Raw genomic sequence first — 15,943 nt, 5'->3', positions numbered from 1 at the left:
TGATGGGGTACAACAGTTGAACTAAGCTCATGAGGCATTTACAAGTTATATTCGTCAATAATCAATACATTCAAAAATGAAGGTAGAAAATGCAGATTGCCCTTTTAAGGTGGACTTGGCAATTTGACATAATCAAACAGCAGGGCCGTGTTTAGTAAGCACGAAATGGAAGAAAATATATATAACAATGTATATAACAATAAGAAACACTTGCTTTTGTTTTCCATTGAGAAATCAAACATGGGTTTCAAATACTTAACTCGATTCAAGTACTTTATCTGTGCATGTTTGAGCTTGCCCAGCTTAATTAAAAACAGAAAACCCCCAAAACTGCAAACCCCGCCCATCTGGCACTCCAAGCAGACTAACAAACGCTTAAAGTACTTGACTCGATTTTTCAAGTATTTCCAACCAAGGTCTGACAGAAAACTGCCAAGACTGCCACTTTAATGGGGAAATTAATGTTTTTTTTGTTGAACTGTGGTAAACACAGGCTTAGGATATCTTATACGTATTGTTCTATGAGATCATCTTCATCAGTTAACAACACTTTTTGTGAATTTTGAAACATTTATGTAATCAAAACAAGTAAGTATTTTGTTCGAGCTGGTAAGCAGAAAGCTAACTAGCTTTTTGGTGGACTAGTGTAGAGTAGACTAGTTTGTGTGGTCGGCATAGACTGGTGACGTGAAACATTTTGCGACTAGTGTTGTAGTTCCATTTCTCTCACAGTTAACAACCTGTTAGCAACTGACTTATTTTAAGCACATGAAGGCTTCATAATTCATAAAGGTCATGTTAACTGACTGATAGTAGCTCATAGAACAAAACGTATAAGATCTCCTCAGGCTGTGTTAATCTCAGAACTTATGTATATCCTAAAACCCCATTCTTTCCCCCATTAATTAACCCCATAGGAATGGCCAGTGAACCAGAGGTAGAAAATGCTAACTCATTTCCATTTTTTAGGACTACAAGCTAGCGAGCTCTATTGGTTCTTCCCAAAGTATGCATACTTCATGGAGTGTGCAAATTGTAAAGAGCCAATAATAGCATGTCTTGGTAGATTTAAATGCTGCTGTTGTTAATAATCAGGAAGTTGACCTGCCGTGTTGATGATGTCATAATGCTGAGTCCATTGAATTAGGAAACTAGACATGAACCTTCTTACGATGGGATGTACGGAATGTTGGCATATTGGCAGTTAATTTGAAAAATACATTTTGGTCAGGGAGTTGGTCAACCATGGTTTGCCAGTGCTGTGATAAGATATCGTGTAGAATTTATCTGTACTAAATGTTTGTTAGCTAGCTAGCCAGACAGGTTTAGAGGAATGATTCCATAATGTTTTCAAATGAACTGTCAATATGCCAACATTACTTTCAAACAGTCAATCCTCAGCCATACACTGAGTGAAATCAGTAGATGATAAGACTTAGACAAGTTATAAATGCAACAAGTACTGATATTGTATCATATAATAGCACTCTCAGCTTTGAGAGAGAGAGAGATATCACATGCCTTTGTTTTATTTTCCTGCATAAGTAAAATCAGGATTATGCTATTCATTCTAATTAGACTGGTTTGGATTTCTGCTGAACCAATATGGCTGCCATTTTCACTCCATTCTGGAGCTTGGAGGGTTTATGACATAGAGAAACACCTCTAGTAATTTAATAGGATCTCTATGGCTGGGTCTACCAAACCTGCAAGTGTCAAGTCATCATTGAAGACTCCTTTGGCGCCATCGACTGTATCTCACTAAATCAATAAGAAAACTAAATTGTTCATTTCGCTCCTCTGTTTTGCCATCAGCATGTCATATTGCTTTGTATATGGCTAGTGAAAAACTTTAAAACAAGATGCCTCAGTTGTTTATAAAAAAAAATATTGGCAGGCAGCCCACTTTGTTGTTGTTTGAATCACAGATTGCCCCTTTATTATGTTTAAAAGACTGTCGCCCCCTGTCAGGTGGAAGGCGCTAGTGCAGGAGGTGGATGAGGAGCTGCTGAGAACTGGGGATCTGCTGTCGTTCTGGGGGGAGTACAACCGTCTGTACGACCAATGCTCTGTCCGCCTGCAACACCACCAGGAACAGTGGGGGGCGCTGCTCAGCTTCCTGTCGACACCATACCACTCCACACAGGACCTGGTCGATGCCATCAAGGTGAGTGCCACTGTCACTCGAGTTGGGGTTAATTCTAATTGAAGTTTACTGAGTGTACAAAATATTGACCAGGTGAATCCAGGTGAAAGCTATGATCCCTTATTGATCCACTTCAGTCAGTGTAGATGAAGGGGAGGAGACAGGTTAAAGAAGGATTTTTAAGCCTTCAGGCAATTGAGACATGGATTATGCATGTGTGCCATTCAGAGGGTAAGTGATCAAGACAAAATATTTAAGTGCCTTTGAGCGGGGTATGGTAGTAGGTGCCAGGCACGCCGGTTTGAGTGTGTCAAGAACTGTAACGCTGCTGGGTTGTTCACGTTCAACAGTTTTGTGTGTGAATCAAGAATGGTCCACCACCCAAATGACATCCAGCCAACTTGACACATTTGTAGGAAGCACTGGAGTCAACATGGGCCAGCATCCCTGTGGAACGCTTTCGACACCTTGTAGAGTCCATGCCACGACAAATTGAGGCTGTTCTGAGGGCAAAAGCGGGTGCAACTCAATATTAGGGAGGTGTTCCTAATGTTTTGTATACTCAGTGTGTATATAGCTTCTTCTCAGTTTATTGAGTAGAGTTTTATTTCAGTATACATGGCAGCTGAATTGAGTATACATCAAGAAAAAAACTAAGTAAATGTCAATAAGTGTGTGCGCTAATCTAGAAAGTTCAGAAGTCCGATGTTATTCAGTTCAAGTACTTCGGTTGGTGATTGGAGTAGAGAAAACATTGATGGTCAGGAGGAGGCAGCATCTCAGTCACAGCCAGGGAGTCAGAAACAGACAGGTCCGTAGCCTCATCAGCGCACATCGCCGACCCCGACGTCCTCTCCGTGCTTTGGGCTTCGTAGATAGTTTTCTATTCCTCCAGCACTACCATTTGTGCAGCACCCACTTGGGTGATGCCACTGCTGCCACACATTTGGTAACAGTCAGAGTAGTTGACAATCTTCACTACTGCAAGCCATTTCCAGTAATGTAGTCCTCTCCCGTCTCGAGTCACTTGCTTTTGCGATGTTGAGGCATTCAAACAACAACAGTCCCATTCAAAGCTAATGTTAGCTAGCCAAGCCAAACTACCAACAGTCTTCAAACCCATTCAGATACATACATTCTTAATAAAAACGGGTCAAAACACGACTCAGTAAATGATCAGAAACAAAAAGCGTATCAAAAATAAATAAAAAACACTTAAAAACGAAAAAATTATTACAGAGCTCTCTGTTTAGGCTGCCCCATGGCCAGTGTTGGGGTCGTTACTTAAAGAAAAATATAATATTACCTATTACTCGTTACTTCTTTCAACAATAATACTCTATTTATTACTCCCTGTGAACAGTAATTAGTATTTACCGCATCCTCACTAAATGTAAAAAATGTTACCAACACAAGTAAATATTATTATGTTTTAAGTAGGCTATGTGCAGTAGGCCTGCATATATCAAATCCCAGGGCATTGAGGGCAAGGATATGAACACTATCTAAGCCTACCTGGACTATGCCATCAGGCAGGCCAGGTGACATCCGAGAGAGACAGTCCTTCAGTGCCACTGTCTTGGACAACAACATTTCCCAGGTTAGTAGTAGAGTGTCGTAGAAACAGTTATCCTCTCCTTGCAAGATGTCCAATGACACAGTCAGTGGCTTCATGACTGCAATATTCTCTCAGGAATTTATACTCCTGGTCAGTGATGCATTTTGCTCCCAGTTGAGAGCAGAGAATGCTCAACTCTGCGATGGGGAAATGCAATGTTTTAAACGCTTCTACCATTTTTCATCCCCCTCACTAAAAACAGTTAGTAGTACTGGGTGCTTGCGTAAAACAGGAACTTGGTGAGAGGACTTCAAATTCGGGCCGAAAACAATTACATAGAATCCGATTCCCCAACACTGCTTATGGTGCGCCATGGCAACCACCGTGTATTGAGAAGTCATTGAAAATATATACAGTACCAGTCAAAAGTTTGGACACACCTACTCATTCAAGGGTTTATCTTTATTTGTTCTATTTTCTACATTGTAGAATAATAGTGAAGACATCCCAACTATGAAATAACACATATAGAATCATATAGTAACCAAAAAATTGTTGAACAAATCAAAATATATTTTACATTGTATATTCTTCAAAGTTGTCACCCTTTGCCTTGATGACAGCGTTGTGCACTCTTGGCATTCTCTCAACCAGCGTCACCTGGAATGCTTTGTCAACAGTCTTGAAGAAGTTCCCACATATGCTGAGCACTTGTTGGCTGATTTTCCTTCTCTCTGCGGTCCAAATCATCCCAAACCATCTCAATTGGGTTGAGGTCGGGTGATTGTGGAGGCCAGGTCATCTGATGCAGCACTCCATCGCTCTCCTTTTTTGGCCAAATAGCCCTTACACAGCCTAGAGGTGTGCTGGGTCATTGTTCTGTTGAAAAACAAATGATAGTCCCACTAAGCGCAAACCAGATGGGATGGCGTATCGCTGCAGAATGCTGTGGTAGCCATGCTGGTTACGTGTGCCTTGAATTCTAAATAAATCACTGACAGTGTTACCAGCATAGCACCCCCATACCATCACACCTCCTCCTCCATGCTTCACGGTGGGAACCACACTTGCAGAGATCATCCGTTCATCTACTCTCCGTCTCACAAAGACACGACGGTTAGAACCAAAAATCTAAAATTTGGACTCATTAGACCAAAGGACAGATTTCCACTGGTCTAATGTCCATTGCTCGTGTTTCTTGGCCCAAGCAAGTCTCTTCTTCTTATTGGTGTCCTTTAGTAGTGTTTTCTATGCAGAAATTCGACCATGAATTTATGTTGAGATGTGTCTGTTACTTGAACTCTGTGAAGCATTTATTTGGGCTGCAATTTCTGAGGCTGGTAACTCTAATGAACTTATCCTCTGCAGCAGATGTAAATCTGGGTCTTCCTTTTCTGGGGCGGTCCTTATGAGAGCCAGTTTCATCATAGCGCTTGACTGTTTTTGCGACTACACTTGAAGAAACTTTCAACGTTTTTGAAATTTTCCAGATTGACTGAGCTTCATGTCTTGAAGTAATGATGGACTGTCATTTCTGTCTGATTATTTGAGCTGTTCTTGCCATAATATGGACTTGGCCTTTTACCAAGAAGTTTTAAAATTGACGGGGAAAAAATGGTTCACTGCTCTACACACAATACCCCATAATGTAAAAGTAGAATCATGTTTTAAATAAATATAATAAATAAATAATAAATAAATAAAATGTGGGTCTATACTTCTCTTGTCTTGTCTCCACTTTCAAGAAGGCAGGGAACATTCTGTCCCGGAAGTGGGGATGCGGTGCTGTGAATGGGCTCTCAAAATAGGGCTATTCTGTGTACGGTACACAGATTATATCGTTCTACAGGAGGCATGTATAGATTTAAAAAAATGGCCTAAAATAGCCACTTTCATCAAGGTCTTCTAAAAAATGGTCTGTGATACAAATGTAAAAAGCATGTCAAACATCCTTCCTCCCAATTAAGTTACTATGTCAGAATTGCCAAATCAATCGGAGATACCAAAAATATTTTCGGCCTACGTTGGTGTGGAATCACCCAATAGCAACAATGGGCCATGCTGTGCCTTGTGTGTGTGTGTGTGTGTGTGTGTGTGTGTGTGTGTGTGTGTGTGTGTGTGTGTGTGTGTGTGTGTGTGTGTGTGTGTGTGTGTGTGTGTGTGTGTGTGTTCTCCTCTACCACATACCTGATCCTGCAGACCAAGAAAAATAATATTCGATATTATTATTTTGTAATCAGTGAGCAACCTATCTTCCACTCGCTCCATTAGAGCACAGCCCATTCGTCATCCGTGCCTACTTGAAAAACCACTCATATACTTTTAATTAAAATACTCAGCTGTTTTGCTGTGTGAATACAAGACAAGGAGGATGTTTCCCTCTAAATTTGAGACCCAGAAAACACAAGAATATGCAGAGAAAAACAAAGCAAATACTGTAGTAGCGTTGTCCCTAAGCTGATCCGAGAACTGTACCTAAGGGCAACTTCTACCCGTATCATGTATGTCTTACCCAAGCCAGTGATTTTCAATTGGGGACGCCATTGGCAATGTCTCACACATTTATGGCAGTAGCATCTCACTGGTGTGTGTGTGTGTGTGTGTGTGTGTGTGTGTGTGTGTGTGTGTGTGTGTGTGTGTGTGTGTGTGTGTGTGTGTGTGTGTGTGTGTGTGTGTGTGTGTGTGTGTGTGTGTGTGTGTGTGTATTTTACAGCATCAGCAGGTTGGCTTTGAGGATGTTCAAGGCAGTCTGGGCGAAGTCCTGGAAGCCTCCAAGCCTCTGATTGGACAGGCGGAGCCAATTGTCGCTGCCATCGTCCAATCAAAGTCCATGTTGTTGTCACGTGACCTCGTGCTACTGGGCCAGGCGTTGTCAGGGAAGCGTGCACGGCTTCAGGTGAGAGGGGAAAGCCATGTATAAAATGTAAATATATCAAATAGAACAAACAGATTTTATTGTGGAAAAACGTTAACATCAACATTGATGGATTTATACAAAATGAATGTATAGACGTTTTATGAATGTATGCTTCAAAAATATATTGTATGCTAAACAAAATTGGGAAATGTTATTATTTCATACTTATACAATTGCTCAGAGAAAACAATTTAGTTTAAACAAGTAATAATAATAAAATAAAACAAGATAGGTGTCAAAATTATTGGCACCCCTGTTTTCTTTGTGCACCCTCCCCTTGCGAGGATAACTGCACTCAGCCTTTTTCTATAATGCTTTATGAGATTGGAGAACACATTGGGAGGGATCTTTTACCATTCCTCCAAACAGAATTTTTGCAGATTCTTGATATCCTTCAGTCTGCGCTTATTGACAGCCCTCTTCAATACAAACCAAAGGCTTCCAATGGGGTTCAAGTATGGACACGGCAAAATGTTGCTTTTGTGTTCAATTAACCGTTTCTTTGAGATTTTAATGTGTGCTTGGAGTCATTGTCTTGTTGGAAGATTCACTTGGGCCAAGTTTCAGACTCCTGGTGGAGGCAACTAGGTTTTTGGCTGAAATGTCCTGGTACTTGGTAGAGTTCATGATGCTGTTGACCTTAACAAGGCCCCAGGACCAGTCAAAGCAACAGCCCCATAACATCAAAAATCCACCACCATATTTTACAGTAGAAATTAGGTTATTTTCTGCATATGTATCCTTTTTTCGACCCCAAACCCACCAGCTCTATTTAAGTCTCATCTGACCATAACACTCATTTCCAATTCAAGTACCAATGCCATTTAGCAAACTCCAGGCGTTTTTGCTTTCAATAAAGGCTTTTTTTATGGCAGCTATTCCAAATAGCCTATTGGCATGAAGGTGGCTTCTAGTAGTAGATTTGGAGGCTGAGTGACCCCAAAATGCTGTAATTCTTCAACTATGGCCCTTGGACTTTTCTTTGCCTCCCAAAGATCTTTCTCACTATTTGTGGGGACAAGATATACAGCGTGCATTTCAGAAAATATTCAGACCCCTTAACTTTTTCCACATTTTGTTACATTACAGCCTTATTCTAAAATGGATTCAATTGTCCCCCCCCCAGCTATCTACACACAATACCCCGTAATGAGTATCAGACCCTTTACGCAGTACTTTGTTGAAGCACCTTTGGCAGTGATTACAGCCTCAAGTCTTCTTGGATATGACGCTACAAGCTTGGCACTCCTGTATTTGGGAAGTTTCTCCCATTCTTCTCTGCACATCCTCTCTAGCTCTGTCAGGTTGGATGGGGAGCATCGCTGCAAAGCTATTTTCAGGTCTCTCCAGAGATATTTGATCGGGTCTATGGTCCTGAGCACTCTGGTGCAGGTTTTCATCAAGGATCTCTCTGTACTTTGCGCCTTTAATCTTTCCCTCAATCCTGACTAGTCTTCCAGTCCCTGCCACTGAAAATCATCCCCACAGCATGATGTTGTCACCAGCATGCTTAACTGTAGTGATGGTGCCAGGTTTCCTCCAGATGAGGCGCTTGGCATTCAGGCCAAATCTTGGTTTCATTATAATAGAGAATCTTGTTTCTCATGGTCTGAGAGTCCTGTTGGTGCCTTTTGGCAAACTCAAAGCGTGCTGTCATGTGCCTTTTACTGAGGGGTGGCTTCCGTCTGGCCACTCTACCATAAATTACCTGATTGGTGGAGTGCTGCAGAGATGGTTATCCTTCTGGAAGGTTCTCCCATCTCCACAGAGGAACTCTGGAGCTCTATCAGAGTGACCATCGGGTTCTTAATCACCTCCCTGACCAAGGACCTTCACCCCTGATTGCTCAGTTTGGCTGGGTGGCCAGCTCTAGAAAGTGTCTTGGTGGTTCCAAACTTTTTCCATTTAAGAATGATGGAGGCCACTGTGTTCTTGGGGACTTTCAATGCTGCAGAAATGTTTTGTGACCCTTCCCCAGATCTGTGCCTCGACACAATCCTGTCTCGGAGCTCTACGGAATAATTCCTTCGACCTCATGGCTTGATTTTTGCTCTGACATGCACTGTCAACTGTGGGACCTTATATAGACAGGTGTGTGCCTTTCCAAATTATGTCCAATCAATTGAATTTACCACAGGTGGACTCCAATCATCTCAAGGATGATCAATGGAAACAGGATGGACCTGAGCTCAATTTTGAGTCTAATAGTAAAGGGTCTAAATACTTATCTAAAAAATAAGGTATTTCTGTTTTTTAATACATGTGCAAAAATATCTAAAAGCCTGCTCTCACTTTGTCATTATGGGGTATTGTGTGTAGCTGAAACAAACAAAACAAATAAACAATTTTAGAATAAGGCTGTAACATCACAAAATGTGGAAAAAGTCAAGGGTTCTGAATACTTTCCGAATCTACCCGGCAAATTTACCAGTGGTTTTAAACGTCGTAATTGTTGCTCTAATTGTGTTAAGTGGTATATTTGGTTTTTCTGTTGTTTTTTTGTACCCATTGCCAGATTTTTTTTGAAAGATTTTATTTTTTCCCCATGGTGATGGATGACAAAGGGAATTTACATGCGTGTTACCACATTTTTATACCCCAGTGAAACAGGAAGCCATGGAAGCCACAATACAATTCCTTAAAATGAGATTAACTTAAATATAGTAGAATGTTAATGCAGATGTAATTTAGTTTGATTTTATTTATAATAATCTTTAGGTTAGGGTTAGGCAATTTTTTGTTGTTGCATACAATATAGCTCAGTATTTGTGTTTCTTTTATCGTATTTTTTGCTCATCAAGGGTGGCAATTATTTTGGACTTCACTGTATGTGTTTGTGTGTTTGCTTACAGGAGGATTTGGATCAACGCCACACAATTAGCAGTAGTATGGATTCACTGGAGCTGCAGACCGAGGCTTTGCGTCACATGCTCACTTCTGATGTCTGCAGCATGGACAGTGTGAAGGTGAGTCAGACAACACACACGCATGGACACACACACACACACACACACACACACACACACACACACACACACACACTCATATTTATTCATTGCTCCTTCAGACTGCTCTGATGGCGCTGAGCCATCTGCGTCCTGCCCTGGATGACCTCACTGAGGCACGCCTTTCTGTGACCCTGGATGGCCTGGAAGCAGATAGACTGAAGTCCCTGACCAGGAAGTGGGCGCAGGCCCTCTACTGCGCCTCCCATATGAACAGGTAAGTGGGCCCATTGTTTACAGATCTACTGTAGGATCAGCCTCCTCTCCCCCAATCCCAACCTTAACCATTAGCGGGGAAAGTGCAAAACTGACCCAATATCAGCTGGGGGGGGGGGGGGGGGGTTTGTTGGGGGGGTACAATTAACATTAATTCCCAAGAATATACGTGAGGGATTTTACTGAATAATTGGACATGTATTGTGTATGATTTGGTCTGTGTGTGTGTTTGTGTACTTACGTGTGTGTGTGTGTGTGTGTGTGCGCGCGCTCTCAACAGAACATTGCAAGCTGAGGCCCAGCACTCCCAGAGCCTTCAACAGAAGTGGGACAGCTGGGAGGGCTTCCAGGAGAAGATGGAGGAGGACTTGGCCCCAGACGTTTCTGGAAACTACTCTGGCCTCCGTGAGCAACTGGCAATCCATCAGGTTCATTACCCTTTTTTAAAATAAAATCTTCTCCCATTGTTCTAATCATCAGATGATCTTCTCAATCATTATGGCTGGCATTGTATCACCACCCATCTCTTACAGGTCCTGAATAAGATATATATATATATATTTCAGATTTTATTGAACAGACAGCGAGAGAGGATGAAAGTGGGGAAAGATAGTGAAAGGATGTGTCAAAGGCCAGTAGGCCAGTAGGCCAGATTCTAACGTATGGCGGTACTGTAGACATACATGTCTGCTAGAGGCTGCAGCATTACCGATAGACCAGCCAGGAGACTAAGATATCTTTTTTATACAAATTAAACAATATAAAGACAATCAATTGAAAATGAACTAATATATTTTAGGAAACAGTTATGGCACACTATAGGCATATAGGGCTTCTGCAATATCTCACAGACCACTGTGTATTTCAGGCTAAGCTGCATATTAGAATTGATTCCACGTAAACCTTGGAAATATCCACTTGAAAAAAACAACAGTAGGCCTTCTGAGTGGCGCAGCGGTCAAAGACACTGCATAAATACAGACCTGGGTTTGATCCCAGGCTGTGTCACAACCAGCCGTGACCGGGAGTCCCATACGCCGGCGCACAATTTACCCAGCGTCGTCCGGGTTAGGGGAGCATTTGGCCCGGGGGGGCTTTACTTGGCTCATCGGGCTCTAGTGCCTCCTTGTGCCTGCAGGCTGGACTTTGGTCGTCAGTTGAATGTGTTTCCTCCGACACATTGGTGCTGGCGGGTGTTAAGGAGCGCGGTTTGGCGGGTCATGTTTTGGAGGACGCATGACTCAACTATCGCCTCTCCTGAGCCCGTTGGGGAGTTGCCGCCATGAGACAAGATCGTAATTGGATATGATGAAATTAGGGAGAAAAAGGGGTAACAAAAAAAAACAACAGTACGGTTGTTCATGGCAATGCTCGATAGTCTTGATTTAACTCTAGCATATTATTCACACATTCATGTTGATTAAGTCCATTATCAGTCCTAAGCCACTGCTCCGATATTTAATGTATTCTACGGTCAGAAGAGGACTGGCCACCCCTCTGAACCTGGTTCCTTTCTAGGTTTCTTCCTTGGTTTGTGCCTTCTAGGTTGTTTTTCCTGGCCACTGTGCTTCTGCTTCTGCATTGCTTGGTTTGGGGTTCAGGCCAGGTATAAGTAAAGCACTTTATGACAGTCGATGATGTAAAAGGGCTGTATTCAATGAATTTGGTTAATTGATATTCCTTGTTATTAAACAGAGACTCCGGATTGAAGTATTGGCTGGGCACCAACTCTTGAGAGGGGTTATCGTCATCTCAATGAGGTCAATTGAAGACACACCAGAGGAGAAAAGGTAAAGGAGTGCAGTAGGCTACATTTCTAGCAGGGTTGGGGTCAATTTGAATTGAAGTCAGTCAATAGAAAAAACATTATATGAATTAAATTGCTTCTCCTTCTTAGTTCATTGAAAGGTCATTGAAAATATATTCTTTTTTCAATTATTGAATTGGAATCTAAGTCTATTTTCTGAATTAACCTTGAATTGACCCTGACCTTGATTTTCAGAATGCATAATTCAAAGCTAATAACACAAAGTTATATCATTAAACAAAACTTAAATCTGTGTGAATTGAAAGATAAATAACTTTCAATTAAAGATAATATAACACTATTCTCTTTTATGTCTTACAAAAAAAACTAAATATTGCATCTCAGTGTGCTGATTATGGCAACTAAAGCTGGAATCCTTAATGGTGAAACTTCCATGTCCGTTTGGGATAATACAACAACAAAGAAGTCTCAGACATCATTGCACGCACGATAGAACAGCAGAATATACACTATTTTATTTTACCACACTGCTTGACACACCTCACCTCTATTTCGTCCACAAAACAAAAACAATAACAAAGGTGCGTGGGCGGGCATGTGGTGCTGTTTCCACTAATGTGGATTCCATCTTTAAGGTTATATTATATGAGTGTGTGTGGGTGTTTTCCATCTTCATTTTAACACTATAAATTTCAACAGGGCCAACTATGTGGTTACGCTGGGTTTATCGTTCCATCACACACTGGACTTACTGTAGGCGTTCTGGCCTCTAGTGGTTAGGAAATCAAAGCTTGCAGTCTTCTATTTCTTCTGAGGATCTGCCATCTCGTAAAGTAATAACAAATTTGGTTTTCCTGCCGCGTTCTTTCTAGCTTGGGTAATGGCGTCCCAGCTGTGACCATAATTCACACAAACACACACTCACTCACACAAATAGGCATACATGTGAACACATGCACGTGCGCACACACACACAAATGCATGAACGGATGTGCACGTGCATACAAAACACACACACACACACACACACACACTGGGGAGCTGTACTATTCTCTGGAACAGCAAGATGGCTGACACTAAGGACCGCCACATAATTCGGTCGTTGTGCAGCTAGCGTGGAAACTTCCAAGCTTTATAAAAAAAGCTCTCTGGTTACGTCCCAATAATCTCTCTTTTCTCCCAAAGGAAATTACTGATATATGGAAACTCCCTCTAGCTCATTTTCAATTTGTGTAGGGAGGTGAATGAGTGCACACTTAAGGAGGAAGGGGAGATTATTGGGCACAACAACTGCTCCAAGCCCCATCTCCTCTAACTTCATCTTCGTATCAGCCTAAGAGTTATAGTTCCATTTGGGGCACATCCATAGAGGGCTGCCAGTTAGACAGTGTTTTATCAGTAGAAACAGGATGAGATTTATTTAAGTGGAGGTTCGCCAAGAACTGCAGATTAAATTAGCTGACTAAATCTGGAACATTTACTGAAATGTTGTTGATCTATGTGCATTCATCCCTGTCAAATAAGTTGAATAAAATACAAATAATGAAGTTGGATCAGATCTGAAATGTTGATTCACCGAACCTATGTTTTGTTATTATCGTAGGTGAATTAAACACGTTTCTATGGGGACCAGGTTCAGGTCATATTTTCCAGACTTTGTTCAAAATAGTAGAATATAAACACTTTGTTTCAATTATCCAAAAACAATCTATGCATTCACCTGCAAGTAGGGATTCTAAAAAGCTGTCTATCATTATTCCTGTCATTGTTTACCGTGTTTCCCGGAAATTTCTAGAAAATGTGTGTGATACCTATCTGTGTATATTACTAGTTGGTAGCCCCACTAGTTGGTTTATTGGAGTAGGCTATATTTCTCAAATTCCCCCTAAACTGCCGGCCGAGTGTGGAGTAATGAGAGACCCTGAATACCCAGGCTGTTCAATAGCATGAATACCATGGGGACACTTAAAACATTTTACTGCAGTGGGCTAAATCAGGGTCACACAGTGTGTTTCTTGCTAGTCTTAAACAAATCTACTTTGAAACAGAAGTATCCACCTCACACATGGTTATGACCTTAAAAAGAATAAGACACCTGTTCCATGTCAGACATAGTTGAAATGTATTCAATTTTGAGTTTGCATCCCAATATAACATTTTATATACAGTATATCAAAGAAGACTGAAATATAACAAAACCGTTTGACTGAGAAACACATTCTCAAATTTGTTTTATTTTTAATATACAGTTGAAGTCAGAAGTTGACATACACCTTAGCCAAATACAATTCCTGACATTTAATCCTAGTAAAAATTCCCTGTCTTAGTTCAGTTAGGATCACCACTTTATTTTAAGAATGTGAAATGTCAGAATAATAGTAGAGACAATGATTTATTTCAACTTTTATTTCTTTCATCGCATTCCCAGATGGTCAGAAGTTTACATACACTCAATTAGTATTTGGTAGCATTGCCTTTAAATTGTTTAACTCTGTTCAAACATTTTGGGTAGCCTTCCACAAGCTTCCCACAATAAGTTGGGTGAATTTTGGCCCATTCCTCCTGACAGAGCTGGTGTAACTGAGTCAGGTTTGTAGGCCTCCTTGCTCACACACGCTTTTTCAGTTCTGCCCACACATTTTCTATAGGATTGAGGTCAGGGCTTTGTGATGGCCACTCCAATACCTTGACATTATTGTCTTTAAGCCATTTTGCCACAACTTTGGAAGTATGCTTGGGGTCATTGTGAAGACCCATTTGTGATCAAGCTTTAACTTCCTGACTGATGTCTTGAGATGTTGCTTCAATATATCCACATCATTTTCCAATCTCATGATGCCATCTATTTTGTGAAGTGCACCAGTTCCTCCTGCAGCAAAGCACCCCCACAACATGATGCTGCCACCCCCGTGCTTCACATTTGGGATGGTGTTCTTCGGCTTGCAAGCATCCCCCTTTTTCCTCCAAACATAATAATGGTCATTATGGCCAATCAGTTCTATTTTTGTTTCATCAGACCAGAGGACATTTCTCCAAAAAGTGTGATCTTTGTCCACATGTGCAGTTGCAAACCGTAGTCTGGCTTTTTTTATGGCGGTTTTGGAGCAGTGGCTTCTTCCTTGCTGAGCGGCCTTTCAGGTTATGTCGATATAGGACTCGTTTTACTGTGGATATAGATACTTTTGTACCTGTTTCCTCCAGCATCTTCACAAGGTCCTTTGCTGTTGTTCTGGGATTGATTTGCACTTTTCGCACCAAAGTACGTTCATCTCTAGGAGACAACGCGTCTCCTTCCTGAGCGGTATGACGGCTGCGTGGTCCCATGGTGTTTATACTTGCGTACTATTGTTTGTACAGATGAACGTGGTACCTTCAGGCGTTTGGAAATTGCTCCCAAGGATGAACCAGACTTGTAGAGGTCCTCAATTTTTTTTGTTGAGGTCTTGGCTGATTTATTTTGATTTTCCCATGATGTCAAGCAAAGAGGCACTGAGTTTGAAGGTAGGCCTTGAAATACATCCACAGGTACACCTCCAATTGACTCAAATGATGTCAATTAGCCTATCAGAAGCTTCTAAAGCCATGACGTCCTTTTCTGGAATTTTCGAAGTTGTTTAAATTCACAGTCAACTTAGTGTATGTAAACTTCTGACCCACTGGAATTGTGATACAGTGAATTATAAGTGAAATAATCTGTCTGTAAACAATTGTTGGAAAAATTACTTGTTTCATGCACAAAGTAGGTGTTCTAACCGACTTGCCAAAACTATAGTTTGTTAAGAAGAAATTTGTGGAGTGGTTGAAAAACTAGTTTTAATGACTCCAACATAAGTGTATGTGAACTTACGACTTCAACTGTATATATGAAATTATGATAAATATTATTAACAATCCACACGAGGCAACTAGAGTCCGATTTGGTCATTTGACTGCAGGACTTATATTAATTAATTTTATATGGCTGCCAGCTGCGATGGGCAAAATTTTCATCTCATTATGCACAACATATTGGCGCCCTGATTGGTTGTTATCTATTAACCATAATCTATACAATTTTACATTGGGCTCTACACTTAACAGCCTAAATGGAACAGAAGAATGGGACAGAGAAACAATAGAAAGAGGAACGTGAGCCGATATGCGTCGGAACAGTAGGCCTGCAATTTTGGCTTTCAAATAGGTCCTAGCCTAACAGCCATGCCTTCATGAAAAATATCCTACTGTTAGTTAGCTAACTAACTAGCTGCTGGGAGGTTGAGATGTCATTGGAGGAGTGGGCGGTTGACCGAGTTTTTCCCCCATATCACTTTGCTAGCTAGCTATGCTGAACTTG

At 41.2% G+C, this 15,943-nt stretch overlaps 1 protein-coding gene across 1 annotated transcript in view; it reads left to right on the top strand.

Moving 5' to 3' along the window:
• The window catches only part of LOC120023963 (nesprin-2-like), a 192,621-nt gene that overhangs the window by 134,772 nt on the left and 41,906 nt on the right, over positions 1-15,943 (top strand). The window contains exons 83-86 of the mRNA XM_038968063.1: positions 1,972-2,167; positions 6,418-6,600; positions 9,474-9,587; positions 9,689-9,843. Coding sequence (XP_038823991.1) covers positions 1,972-2,167; positions 6,418-6,600; positions 9,474-9,587; positions 9,689-9,843 — 648 coding nt within the window. The remainder of the gene's footprint in view (positions 1-1,971; positions 2,168-6,417; positions 6,601-9,473; positions 9,588-9,688; positions 9,844-15,943) is intronic.

Source organism: Salvelinus namaycush, chromosome 29 (genome assembly GCF_016432855.1).
Source record: "Salvelinus namaycush isolate Seneca chromosome 29, SaNama_1.0, whole genome shotgun sequence".
Lineage (NCBI taxonomy): Eukaryota > Metazoa > Chordata > Actinopteri > Salmoniformes > Salmonidae > Salvelinus > Salvelinus namaycush.
This window is presented reverse-complemented; position numbering and strand designations above follow the sequence as displayed.